We start from the raw sequence: 12,601 nt of genomic DNA on the forward strand, positions 1-12,601 counted from the left end.
TCGCGGCCTTGTTTTGCCACCATACCCCCCGGCTGCCAAGAGAAGGGGACGCTGTCAGCCGCACTTCACTCAAGGCCTTCCGAGGAGAGGCCACCTCCGTCCGCCTGACAGGGCCCAGCAGCGCACACCCCCCACCCCTTCCCCGCACACCTCGCTCTCCTCCAAGCTCTGCAGGGCCTCCTGAAGCCGCTCAGGCGACTCCTCGGCCGCTAGCGCCAGGATGTGCTGGGCCATGGTGCCGCAAAGGCGCCCGGGGCTCAGCTCCGTCACCCTGAAATTCCCGCCCGGAAGTAGCCGCCGGTCACCCGGGCAACAGCTCCCGCCTCCGAGCGCTCACTTCCCTTTCCCGCCACCGGCCACGCCCATTGCCCCCGCTGTGCCGAGAGGTCGCGGGTTCGAGTCCGGCAGGGTGCGGGCATGTGGGGTGCAGGCATGTGGGGTGCAGAGCGGTGTGGGGTGCACACACATGGGGTGTAGGGCAGCACTGGATGCAGGGCAGTGTGGAGTGTACACACTATGGCCGCAGTGCAGCATGGAGTGCAGGCACCTGGGGTGCAAGGCAGTGTGGGGTGCAGGCACATGGGGTGCAGGGCAGCCAGGGGAGACTGAGGTGCTCGGCACGAATTGCCCATTCACGGCCACCCCGCAGCAGCAGCGCTGGCCCCTGTGAGTGCCACTCACGTGGGCCACGAATCCCTTCGAGTAAACACCCTAATTCCGGGGGGCACGAGGGATGGCCTTGGGTGCACGAGGAGGTTTAGCCCGCCTTTAAGCAGCAGGATTTAGCTGGAGGATCTGGTGCCAGCACAGCATGGGAGCTTTCGCAAGCTCCATGCTCACGGGGAGTGGGAGCTGATGCTGCCGAACGAAGGGGAGCGGGTTCACCAGGGGCCATGGGGAGGGGGATAACCCGAACTGGACAAGAGATCCCCAAAGGGATCTGGTCACAACACCTTGGGGTGGGTGCCCCTCCTGAGACCCCTTTTCCGAGGACAATGCACCCACTTTGTAATGCCAGGGATTGTCATGAGTCTGCAAAACCTGTGTGACAGCCAGGGGAACACAAGTCCCCTCTGCCACCCCAATACAAGGTTGTTGGGTCTGTTTGGGAGCCCTCACGCTGATGACGTCCCCCTGTCACACACCATCTTGCTCGCTGGGCTGCAGACAAATGTCCAATGAGCTCTAGGAGGGAGCTGAGCCTTGCACTGGGGCTGGTGTGGGAAGAGGACAGGGAGGTCAGGGCTTCTCTCATGGAGAGCAGTGCGTGGCGCCCTGGACACAGTGGCATTGCTCAGGGTCTTGGCACAGGTCCTGGTTTTCCCTCCCCGCTCCCCTCTGCCCTTCATCTGGAGTCTAGCACCTTCCTCCTCCTCCCTCCCTCACAGCGGGGTCTCTGCTCCATTGGCAGGGCAGCCCCGTGGAAACCAAATCTGTAAATCCCGGTGGCATTACAAAACATGCCTTGTGTAAGCCCTTTCAGCCCCAAAATCCCCACTGTGGTAAGAGCCCAGCTGAGCTCCTCTCCTGAGCTTGGCAAAAGAGCTGTGCACAGCCCCATCCTCACTGTGTCCTCACCCAGCTCCTGCAACCCTGGGCCCAAAAAGAGTTAAGTCTGCAAGGGCTCCCCTGCCACATGTGACTTCAGCACACTGGGATGTGGATGTCCAAAAAACCCCCTTGTTTTGCCATCCCACTGCACCATCGCATGGGCTCAGCATGGTCCCTGCCACATCCCAGGGCTTCCCTCCTTTATAGGTCTACAGCATCGCCCCGGGGATGGGCTGGGTTCCACTTCCCAAAACTCCACACGGGCAACCATCACTTGTGGCCATCATAAATAAAAATTTCTGTACGCTTTTTTTTTTTCATTTTAAAAGCTGAAAGGGGCTCTGTATGGATGCTGGTTTGGGCGGCCCTGTTGGGGAGGAATTGGAGAGTCCTAAGCGGGACCAGCCCCAGGATCATCCTTCCCCACAGCCGGACCCTGCCCATGCAGCCAAATTCACAGTGGGACCTTGCCAGGCTTTTTGGGGCAGAAGCTTTGGGAGAGACCTGGCCTGCTCGCCCCAGGGGAGCAGGCTGGGATGGCAGGCTGCCCGCCGCGTTCTCTGCCCCTGCCCCGTGCTAATGAGTGAGTTACACAACGAGAAGCTTTTATACTTTGTTAATCGGGTCCGGCATCCCAACCCGCCCCTCCACGCACACTCCGGCTGGCCGGCGGAGCCCCGGCTCCCTCCTTTCCTCTCCTCAGCTGCCTTTTGTAATGTTTTAATGGGGTTTCTTGCCTGGTCTGTGCTGACTTAATTACAAAGCTGCAGTGAGTTGATGCCTTGTGACGGTCTAATCCCAACCCGGTGACTCTACAAAGCTTTTGCCTGGCTTTCCTCCTGTTCCACTCCGGCCTTGCCGTCTGTGCATCCATCTCTGCCCCGTGCACTGACCCTCTGCAGACAGTTCAGCTTTGCCTCTCCCTGGTGAGTACCTGGGACATTTTCCACCCAAATTAACTGCATTGGAGATTGTCATTCAGCCCTCTCTTAACTTGGCACCTCTAAGACTGGGATTGCTTTTAGTGCCTGAAAAAAGGGGATGTCTGTTCTGTCCGTGGGAGCTGGTGGGGAAGAAGATGGAGCTGGAGCCAAGCTTCCCTCGCACATGCTCGGCTCAAAGCCGGTTCTGCAGCCAAACTGGGGAAGGGTCAGGTGCTGGAGGGAGGATGAAGGCAGCCCTCCTCCTTCCTGTGTGCAGGAACAAGGTGTTTCACCTACATGGCATTGGAAAGATGCTGAGAGGCTTGTGGTTCAGCCTTGCAGCTAGTGACGGGCTCTGGGCTGGAGCAGCAGAGGCTCGAGGATTTGGAAAATGCCTTGGGAAATAAAAGGCAGCAAAAGCATGAGCCAGTTGCCACCTAGTCAAAGCTGGGTACTCACCTCTGCCCGTATCAGGATGATCTGAGATGAAATAGCACTGGGTGAGCTCATGGGGCTGGGGGTCCCCATGAGGTGTCCCCAACCACCAGCAGAAAGGCAGACCTGGAAGAAAAGGATGAAGGTGTTAGGATCAATATCCCCGTTTTAAAGTTGCTTTTGCAAACATCCCTGGTGTTTCTCAAAGCCGCTGTCAGCAGGCAGGCAGTGATGCAAGCAGGATGTGAAGGAGATGGGGATGGTTGGGATGTCCTCGCCTGAGCAAGAGGGGCAGGGGATGGGACACTGGGGGGCTGCAGAGACCATCGGGATCCCCACTGCTGCTGATTCCTCCTTTCCTCTCACAGTGTCCTGTGACTGACAAAGGACAGAGGACAACATGTCTGCAGTTGTGAGTACTGCCCCGTGCCACCCCATCCCCAGGGGCTCTGAACATCCCCTCCCCACAGCACCGGGATGGGGCACACCTTGGCTGCTCTCAGCCCATGCCCGGGACCCTGGGTGGCACACAGCCCATCCCCATCCCCTTGCACCCCCTTTGCCTTTCCCCATAGCCCCCCCATTCCACAGGACCCATGTAGCAGGCAGCTAGGGGGCTGGCTGGGGAGACCCCACATCCTCTCCTTGCCCCCAGACGGGCACCTTCCGCATCGTCTCGGAGGAGGAGCAGGCCCTGCGCACCAAGCTGGAGCGCCTCACCACCAAGGACCACGGCCCTGTCTTTGGCAGGTGTGAGAAGATCCCCCCGCACACCCTGCAGAAGGTGAGGGCAGCTGTGGGGAGCAGGGGCAGGCACAGCCGGGGACACCTGCTCCTTCTAGGGCTCAGAGGAGACTCTCAATGGGCTTTTGCATTGGGAAGGTGGATGCACCTACTCGGAGAGTCTCTGAGTAGGAGACCAGGGTGACCCTGCATTCCCCACACTGGGATGCTGCAGTGAGCATCACTGCATGCTACCCAGCTTTTGGGTGCCTAAATGACCCCTGGGATGTTTTGGGGTGCATCACTGAGCTGTGCCCCCTCCCTGTTCCCCCCTGCAGGCAAAGGATGAACTGAACGAGACAGAGGAGCAGCGGGAGGTGGCGGTGAAGGCGCTGCGGGACCTGGTGCAGGAGCGGGCGGGTGGCGAGGAGGTGTGCAAGGCGGTGGCTGAGAAGGTGCAGGGGAAGGACGACTCCTTTTTCCTCCGCTTCATCCGTGCCCGCAAATTCGACGTCCACAGGGCCTACGACCTGCTGAAAGGTGGGGAGGTGTCCCGGGCTGTGGCACTGGGTGAGGACAGGGTTATCTGTCCCCCTGGCAGCTCCTGGCCCCATGATGGAGCCTCTCAGCCCCTTGGTCTGGGCTGTGCTGGCAGAGCAGGACCCGAGCATGGGAAGGAGATGAGGAGAGAGGATAAATAGAAAAAGGCAAGGCTGGGGGCTCAGGATGCAGGGGCAAGAGTTGGGATGAGGAAGTAAATAAATGAAGGTGGTGCCAGGCATCCCACAAAGACAGGACATTCCTCTTCCTTGCTAATTTACCAGACAAACCGGAAAAAAACCAAACACATTTGGTGTTGGCAGGCTGTTTTATTTGTGCAGCAAACCCAGCTGGTTTGCCCTGCATCCCCTCGAGAACCCCATGCCCCATACATGCGCTATACACACCCCTCCATACCCCTGTAAGGAGCCAGTTCTGCACCCACTGATTCTTCTGTGAAGCTCAGCACCCCTGGGACCCTTTGAGGGCTGGGGGCAGGTTGGGGGACTTGTGGCACCCCCTCCCTGCACTGGGGGTGACCTGTAGGGATGGAGGGGGAGCGGGAGGGCAGCCCAGGGAGTGGCCACCGGCGGGGACCTGCCTGGCTCTATCTTTGCTCTTCTTTGTGTCGGCCTGGGGGATAATGAGTTGTAATTATCAGCGCTGGCTCCCAGACGAGAGGTTTTGTTCACCCGCATTTTCCCAGGACCAAGATTTCTTGTTTTGTGCCTGCAGGGTGCCAAGGGAGGAGAGCTGGGGGATGTCACCCAAACAGGGAGGAAGGGGAGAAGGGAAATGAAGGGAAAAATTACTGTATCTGCTCATTGAGGTGTTGGAGAGTACGTACATGTGGGAACATGCTGCCATGGGGAAAATAACAGTGTGATGGAGGAGACTGGAGCTGTGTGAGCCCTGCGCATAGCCAGTCTGCAGCTTTCGGCATAGGGAATGGCATCTCACCATTGCGAGCCTTCCCTGTCTCTCCCCTAGCGCTGCCCTGGCTTCCTGAAGCTGGGAAGCAACTGTTGTCCTCCCCGATTTCTGCCTCTCTCCAGGCTACGTGACCTTCCGCCAGCAGTACCCCGAGCTCTTCGACAACCTGACCCCCGAGGCCGTGCGCAGCACCATCGAAGCCGGCTACCCTGGCATCCTGGCCAGCAGAGACAAGTACGGCCGGGTGGTGATGCTCTTCAACATCGAGAACTGGGATTACGAGGAGATCACCTTTGACGAGGTCAGCCTAGCTGCTGCTCTCTAAGTGCTGTGGTCCCGCTCCTGGGCTTATCCCACTCGGCACATCTGAGCACAGCATCCCTTACACACGCATATGTGTACATCCATGCACAGCCTCCAGCCACCCAAGTTGAAGCAAATCTGTAGCCCTTTGAATTTATCCTTCCAGGGAACCTGGCACAGCATGGGCCATCCCAAAGGGTTCCCTTTCCCCCTGATGCAGTGAAAGGTGCAGGCCAAATCTGGGTGTGTATCCCCCAGGCCAGGTCATATGGGGTGAAGAAAGGCACCAGGCCATTAAATCAAAGTGCTTTAGAAAGGAGGGACTCATAGGGCAGAGAAGGAAACTGAGGCACAAGGCACAGAAAGGGCTTCTTGGCAAAGAGGTCTCCAGGCCTGTAACTCACGAGTTCTCCAAGCTCCATTTTCTGCTCAGATCTGAACTTGGTGACAAAATATCCCTGATCCATATATGAGATGAGTGCACCCTGCACACAGCTGTGGTGGTTGTTAAGCATCCTCTGAAATGCCCTCCCTGCCCTGAAGTCCTGGGGCTGACTGTGACAAGCAGGCTGGAGTCAAGCAGACCCTGACTAACACTCTGTGGGAGTCTTCCTGAGAACCTCTTGGGGTCTATGGTAGGTGAGACCTAACACCAGACCCTGCTGTTTTTCCTCTTCATCAGATCCTTCGTGCCTATTGCGTTATCTTGGAAAAGCTGCTGGAAAACGAAGAGACCCAGATCAACGGGTTCTGCATCATTGAGAACTTCAAGGGCTTCACCATGCAGCAGGCCTCAGGGATCAAACCCTCTGAGCTGAAGAAGATGGTGGATATGCTGCAGGTGAATGGCAAAGTCTGCACCCAGCTGTGGCAGAGCAGGCTCTGGGGGAGCAGAGAGCTCAGGGCAGGGTGAAGGCAGGGATAGCAGGGTTTGGGATTGCCACCAAACTGGCACCATGAGAAAGCACCGTGGAGAGGCTCTTCCCTGGCACACACTCCTTTCTCTCGCCAGCTAATGGGCTAAATCTTGCAAGATGGATCCTATTTTTCTGGCCCTAGCTCCCTGCTCTCTCAAATGGCCAGCCAAAAGCAGCGCCACCACTCCTTGCAGCATCTTACAGGATGGCTTGGAGGCCTTTCCTCCCTACTCTCTCAGCTCAGCCTGGTCCAGGGTGGATGGAGACTCGCAAGCACTCCAGGATTTCTTTCCTTGCACCAGAGGCCAAAGACACCCAGCTCTCCCCAGGGGAGGAGGACAACAGAGATGTGGTCCTTCTTAAGGAGCGAGAGCCATTTGTGAGGCTCTTCATCTTCCATGGTGCTCCTGGGACTGGGATGGCTGATCCACTGGGTCAGAGCAAATAAAGGGGCCACCAGAGAGAAGGGGAGATTGGGTGAGGGGAGTCACAGCAGTGGTGGGGTGTCCATTGCTGCCCACCTAGCTCTGCATGGCCAGCACCCTTGTAACCATCTGTGTCTGTGTTTGGGATCCTAGGACTCCTTCCCAGCCCGGTTCAAGGCCGTCCACTTCATCCACCAGCCTTGGTACTTCACGACCACCTATAACGTGGTCAAACCATTCCTGAAGAGCAAACTGCTGGAGAGGGTGAGTGTGGGAAAGGGACCAGGAGGGAGCGGCACATCCCTGGGTGACACTGAGCTGCTGGAGGAGTTGCCCAGGTCCTCGGCTGAGGGTCGCTCTCATCTCCCGCCAGGTCTTTGTGCACGGGGAGGAGCTGGAGTCCTTCTACCAGGAGATCGACGCTGACATCTTGCCAGCAGACTTTGGTGGCAACCTGCCCAAGTACGATGGCAAAGCCACTGCAGAGAAGCTCTTTGGGCCCCGCATTGAGGCTGAAGACACGGCTCTTTAAACCAGGGTCTGCTCCCTGTCCTCTGTAAAATAGGATCAGAGGTGACCCTCTAACCCCAGCCGCCTCCTTATACTGTAGTTGTGGTTGAGTGACTACTCGTGATGAAGCGCTCTGGGTGCGTTGCTCCATGCCTGTCCCTCCCCTCCCCAAACCTGGCAGCGGGCTGCCTGGCAGCCCTGTCCCTTCTGGGCAGAGCATCCTTCCCTCTGGATCCGCAGAGAAAGGAGTCCACCAGCCTTCTCCTGCAGCACGTCCTGGAGCTGTGGTGGGAGGACAAGGAAAGTGTCTGCTCTGGGAAGGGGGGGCTACAGCGAGGGAGAAATAAAGTGTTTAACAGCAGAGCTCTGGGATCCCTTGTGGCATGTGGCAAGGAACAGGGTGCAGCTTTTTGGGCACAGGTGCTCACTGTGCTGCTGGTTCTAGGAAAGAGAAAACAGATGCAAACAAGAACCCAACCAGGGGCCCAGGCGGGAGCAGGCTCTGCCTAATTCCTGCTCAGCCAGGCAGGCAGGGAGGAGGAACAGAGGCTGCAGCAGCCACTAAGAGCAGGAGCTGGATTTTAATCACAGGACAGTGAAAGACAAGCAGAATATACCTTCCTAAATCCTTCAAAAGCTTAAATGCAGCTGTTTCTCCTAGCACTGCACCTTGAGAGTGAGCTCAGTCATGGAAACCCCATCAAAAGCCACCACGGAGGGCAGAGGAGGAGGATCTCTGCACTGCAAACAAGCTGTGCCTGATGCTAATTAGGCCTTCCTAATGTGGAGTCAGCAAGTCTGGGGTGGGGTGGAGGGAGGCAGAAGTAGCTGTGGCCCAGGCAAAGTGGTCTGTTCTGGGTCATGAAGCAGGCGTCTCCTCCAAGGAGCTAATCCTATATCCATTTCCAGACTGCCTTCTCCCACAGTGAGCAGTAGGGCTCAGAGAGGAGCAATGCACTGGTCTCTGCCCAGTTACCTTCTTCTCTGTCAAGCTGCTCCCGCAGCGTGCACCATCTCCCTTCCCTCCCCACTCTGCAGCTACACACGAGTGCCTTTCATCAGCCAAGCAGAGGACCAGACCCCCACCCGAAGCTGGCCAAGGTGGAGGGTGCTGACAAGAGCTGCATTCATCAAGGCACTGGCTCGGGCTCAAACCAAACAGGACGCCGGCTCTGAAGCTTCAGGGAGGATGGGGCCTGTCTGGGCAGAGGCGACGGGGGTTAAATCTGTTTTCTCCAGCCTCAGCAGCATGGCTAGTCCATGGCTAGTCCCAGGCTGCACCAACCTTGTGCAAGAGCCCAGAGGGAGAGCAGAAGGCACCTCTCTGCTGAGTTTGGCTCCTTACTGCACAGATGCTCTTCACAGGGCCGGGAAGCATCTGGAGCTGTCCCAAGGAAAGCATGCATGACAGCCCTACAACCATCGGGCCAGTGCAAACACAATGGCTCAGCTTGCTTGGAAGACAATCAAAGCTCACTTATAAAAACAGAAAGACAAAAAAAAGAGCCCATATGCACACATGGGAGCACCATGCTGCTGCCTCTGTGATTTGGACTGGGACAGTCACAGCTCTTGGGAGATCCCTGCTAGGACAAATTGTCACCTAGTGTCTTGCTTTGATGGGGAGACAAGAGAACAGCACAGCAAAGAGAGCAGGGAGCAGGATCCATACCGGCCTCAGCTTCCCCCCAGAGTGACTCTCACCAAGCTAGGAAGGAGTTTAAGAGCAGATCTAACAGTCAGACTGCAAAGACAAATAAACTAGAGATGGAGCCCAAAACAGTCTCATACAGAGCAATTCTCAGTGCAGGGGAAGAGCAGCAATGGTCCTGGCCCAGCCCAGCAGCCCCAACAGCTCACCAGTCCCAGTTACACTCCACATCTGCCTCAGTTTGTCTGTAGTGAGCTCAAAATCCAGTGAGCTTCTCCTGTCAGTCAAGTACTGCTTTTGGCAGGGCTTTTCTGTGCCCTAGGCTCAAACAAGTGGTTAAGCCTTTATATATGCCAGTGTCCCAGCCAGAGACACTTATTTCCTGCCAGTTGCTAAAAGATTAGGAACTGCACTCAGTCTCAAATAAGGAAAAATAACAGATTACTTTCTGCAGAGATACACGAGCCAGAGGCTTTGACGCACGCTCCAGCAAAGCTGTCGTCCCAGAGGAGTCTTTCCACACACTGCAGGGTCACAGCTAAGCCCTGGGCCCTGCTTTGGGTGTTAGTCCTGGCAGAGCTGTAAGACCTGGCTCTGGTTCTGCAGCCAGCCACCAAGTGATCCTGTGGGCTGACACAGGACTGTCAGAACCTGTTCTCACCCACTGGCAAAAATAGCCCTTGTTCAGGGTTTTCAGGGCATCTCTGTTCTCCATGAGAGAGGCACCAGGGATCTCCCTTGGACAGAAGACAAAAATCAAGTAGAAAAGACCTGAGCATCATTAGGGTTAGTGACACACGCTGCTAGGGAGAAAGAAGCGAGAAGATAAAGTCAGCCCTCAGCTAGCAACCCAGGAGTTGTCCTGTCTGGAAGTGAAGGAGCAACAAGCCAACTCCTGCCTTGGTGCATACCACAGCAGTATAAGGACAGCCCTTCCCCAGGTGAACAGAAACAAACGTCTAGTACGAAATTAAAGTGTCAGGTCTGGGGCTAAAGGATTCCTTACTCCTCCTTTAGCTAACCCAAATCTCATAACTGAAGGCACACATTCAGACACCCAGTTGCATTTTAATCTATTACCTTGTTGGCCCAAGGTATTCCCACATCAGATGATCCTCTCTCTACTGTAGAGGGAGTAAGAAAGCCTGGCTGCTTTGCCCATCAGGAGTGACAGCTGGACTTCATCACCCAATAACATCACACACAGTCACTACATGTAGCACTGACTTCAATAAGTCCTTTATTCTTAAATAAAGAAATCCCACAGCATCAAAGATAACAAAATTACATTGTTTCGCAATGACTTCCATTTTACACCACACAAATGAACAAAAATTAAAGAAAAAAATTAAAGACATTGTTTTTTATATATATTTATATATAGAATTTTAAAGGTAAACATCAGCAGATATAGAAAAATTGCATTGCTAGTTGCAAATCATCTCCCCTGCAGCTGTCAGCTCCAGAGAATCTGACTCAGAACATGGCAGCAGGCAGGGTGTCTCAGTATACAAGCTTTTTCAGGGCAGCATTTAGAGATGGTTCCAGAGTATAATTTTGCCAATTTGGAAATATTTTCAGAGTAAGCTGCTCACCAAGTCGCTCAGCCTGTTCTAACACACCTGCATGGGCAAAACAAGATGGGCACAGGTCTGTTCCTCCTGAGCTCTCCACACACTTCAGCTTGGGATGTTCAGAAGAAGAGATTATGCTTTGCTGACATTCGTCTTGAGAATCTGTCACTGGGAATTATAGTCAATGAGAAAACAGGCTCCTTTGGAAAGCTGCTGACTTGGGCTAAGCTGTAGGGTTTGGTTATATCAAATACAAGTGGGTTTTGGTTTTTTATTTTTTTTAATTAATTTTAAAACTTCCCAATCGGCAGGAGCCATGACAAGGGTCAACATCCCAACAGAGCTTTAGTGGAGATCCGAGAAGAAAATTCTATATCTAATCAAAGCTCTTGCATGAGCAGAGATAGACAATGCAAGCTTGTCATTTGGATAAAAGCAAAAAGGCTTTGTGTAGAGCCACCTTTGGGATCTGGCTCCTTATTGGCATTACAACTACTTGGGTTAGGCCATTGGGTAAGAAGAAGTTTTTATCCACAAGTGATGCGGGGTTGGAGCTTTTGGAAAGTGTTATCAGATAGACTTGAAAAAATGCTGTTCAATGCTAGCAGAGCCAACCTGATAAATGCTGCCCTACACTGCAGCGTTTGTGTGCATGGATTAACCAGCAAAACCAGTAATACAGATGTTCAGAATACAACAGTTCAGGATAACCCTAGAAACACTTCTACCAGTGTGGACAGCTGGCACTTGCTTTGACTCATTGATGGCATTTATGCCAAAGCTTCCCCAACAGCCGAGAATGTCCAGGCCAGTGCAACGGATGCTCCCAACTATAAGAGGGGTGCAGTTACAAGGCACTCCCTTCCTTGGGGTGGTGTTGCTCTGAGGCATTCTAAGCTTGGAGAAAACTCCAAGTCCTCACACCACTCTTGAGACATTGCTTGAGTCTTTGTGGCTCCAGGACCTACTCAACCAACAGACCCACCAAAGAAGGACACAAGGAGCATGACTCAAGCCAGAAACTGGATGCTCTTTCACAACAAATCACTTACACATGCAGCACAAGGCTAGGGCCTTTTCTGGTCTCCTGCAAAAAGGCTGTGAAGAATTTCAATAAGCTCCAAACAGGCACGGTATTTTTCTAGAAAAACTTGGAAGCAGTCCCGGTGATGAAAATGTTTGGCAATTAAATCCTGAAGTTGCTACTCTCTGCTCTTTCTTTTGAGATGTAGTCACTTGGGCAATCTACCTCTAGCTATGCTGCTGGAGAGGTAATAGATGTAAGAACCTTGGGATTGTAAGGGAAAAAAAATCACATATAAAGCAAAGCAAACTCTCATCCTATGACTCAATCGCTACTGCTAGAGGAGCAGAGAGATGAACATGATCCACTACTTATACACATTGTTGTTTTAAGCCTTAAAATAGACTGTACCTGGTTGTAGGCTGCCCACAAAGGTCTTTTAAATCAGCACACGCTTGTACGGCGTACCTCTGGTGATGTATCTCACTACCTAGTGTCTGAAAACTCAAAGCAAAGCCCAAAACGCTCTGAGAGAGCTGTTACTGAAGTCTCTAGATATGCTGATGTCAAGGGAGGAGGAGAAAAAGGGCAAGGCACCACGTGTCAAAGGGCTGTGGTCTAGGAACTTGTGACAGACCCAGGATAGATGACACACAGGTAGCTTGGCTAAATTCAGTACTGGAGCTAATAGTTCCCAACATCTTTGCTTAATGCCCTGTCTTTGTAACCTGTATCTTTCATAAACAGGAACTGCAGTAAAACACTCAGGAAAGGATTGCAGGGAAATTCAAGTGCCTGTCTTTACAGTGCAGCTACGACACTGTCAGACATCTGACAACACCTTCAATTTAAAAGGTAACCAAGAGACCATTAAAAATGCTGGCAGGTCTGATGCAGGGGAAGCTGCAAGTTTCTTGTAGGCAGTAAGAGCAAGTCCCAGTTGCTCACCTAAATCTTCAGGCATTTCCGGACACTGACAAAGGTGATGGTTGGACCAGCCAAACCTTCAAAGAGTAACAGTCCTGGAACTTACTATCTGATTAAGAGAGGCCTTTGGGTTATGTTTAAGTGCTACTTATATCCAGTGATGGG

At 53.7% G+C, this 12,601-nt stretch overlaps 2 protein-coding genes across 2 annotated transcripts in view; one reads left to right on the forward strand and one right to left on the reverse strand.

The window, feature by feature from the left end:
- The window catches only part of FANCI (Fanconi anemia, complementation group I), a 23,633-nt gene extending 23,399 nt beyond the window's left edge, over positions 1-234 (reverse strand). Inside the window, exons 1-2 of the mRNA XM_010183633.1 lie at positions 151-234; positions 7-32 (exon numbers count right to left, since the gene is read on the reverse strand). Coding sequence (XP_010181935.1) covers positions 7-32; positions 151-234 — 110 coding nt within the window. The remainder of the gene's footprint in view (positions 1-6; positions 33-150) is intronic.
- A 3,024-nt stretch (positions 235-3,258) lies between these two features.
- Positions 3,259-7,454, forward strand: RLBP1 (retinaldehyde binding protein 1). The gene is made up of 7 exons (XM_010183634.1): positions 3,259-3,321; positions 3,565-3,693; positions 3,971-4,172; positions 5,228-5,406; positions 6,091-6,249; positions 6,904-7,014; positions 7,124-7,454. Exons 1-7 carry the CDS (start codon positions 3,310-3,312, stop codon positions 7,280-7,282), a joined length of 951 nt encoding a protein of 316 aa, XP_010181936.1. The 5' UTR covers positions 3,259-3,309; the 3' UTR covers positions 7,283-7,454.
- Positions 7,455-12,601: the final 5,147 nt, after the last annotated feature.

This window comes from Mesitornis unicolor, unplaced genomic scaffold, assembly GCF_000695765.1.
Source record: "Mesitornis unicolor isolate BGI_N332 unplaced genomic scaffold, ASM69576v1 scaffold10284, whole genome shotgun sequence".
Taxonomy (NCBI): domain Eukaryota; kingdom Metazoa; phylum Chordata; class Aves; order Mesitornithiformes; family Mesitornithidae; genus Mesitornis; species Mesitornis unicolor.

Bases quoted from the DNA above. Each gene is read 5' to 3' on its own strand.
- RLBP1 (XM_010183634.1), top strand. The intron at 4,173-5,227 runs GTGGGGAGGTGT...GCCTCTCTCCAG, and splicing joins GGCCTACGACCTGCTGAAAG to GCTACGTGACCTTCCGCCAG. The intron at 5,407-6,090 runs GTCAGCCTAGCT...CCTCTTCATCAG, and splicing joins AGGAGATCACCTTTGACGAG to ATCCTTCGTGCCTATTGCGT.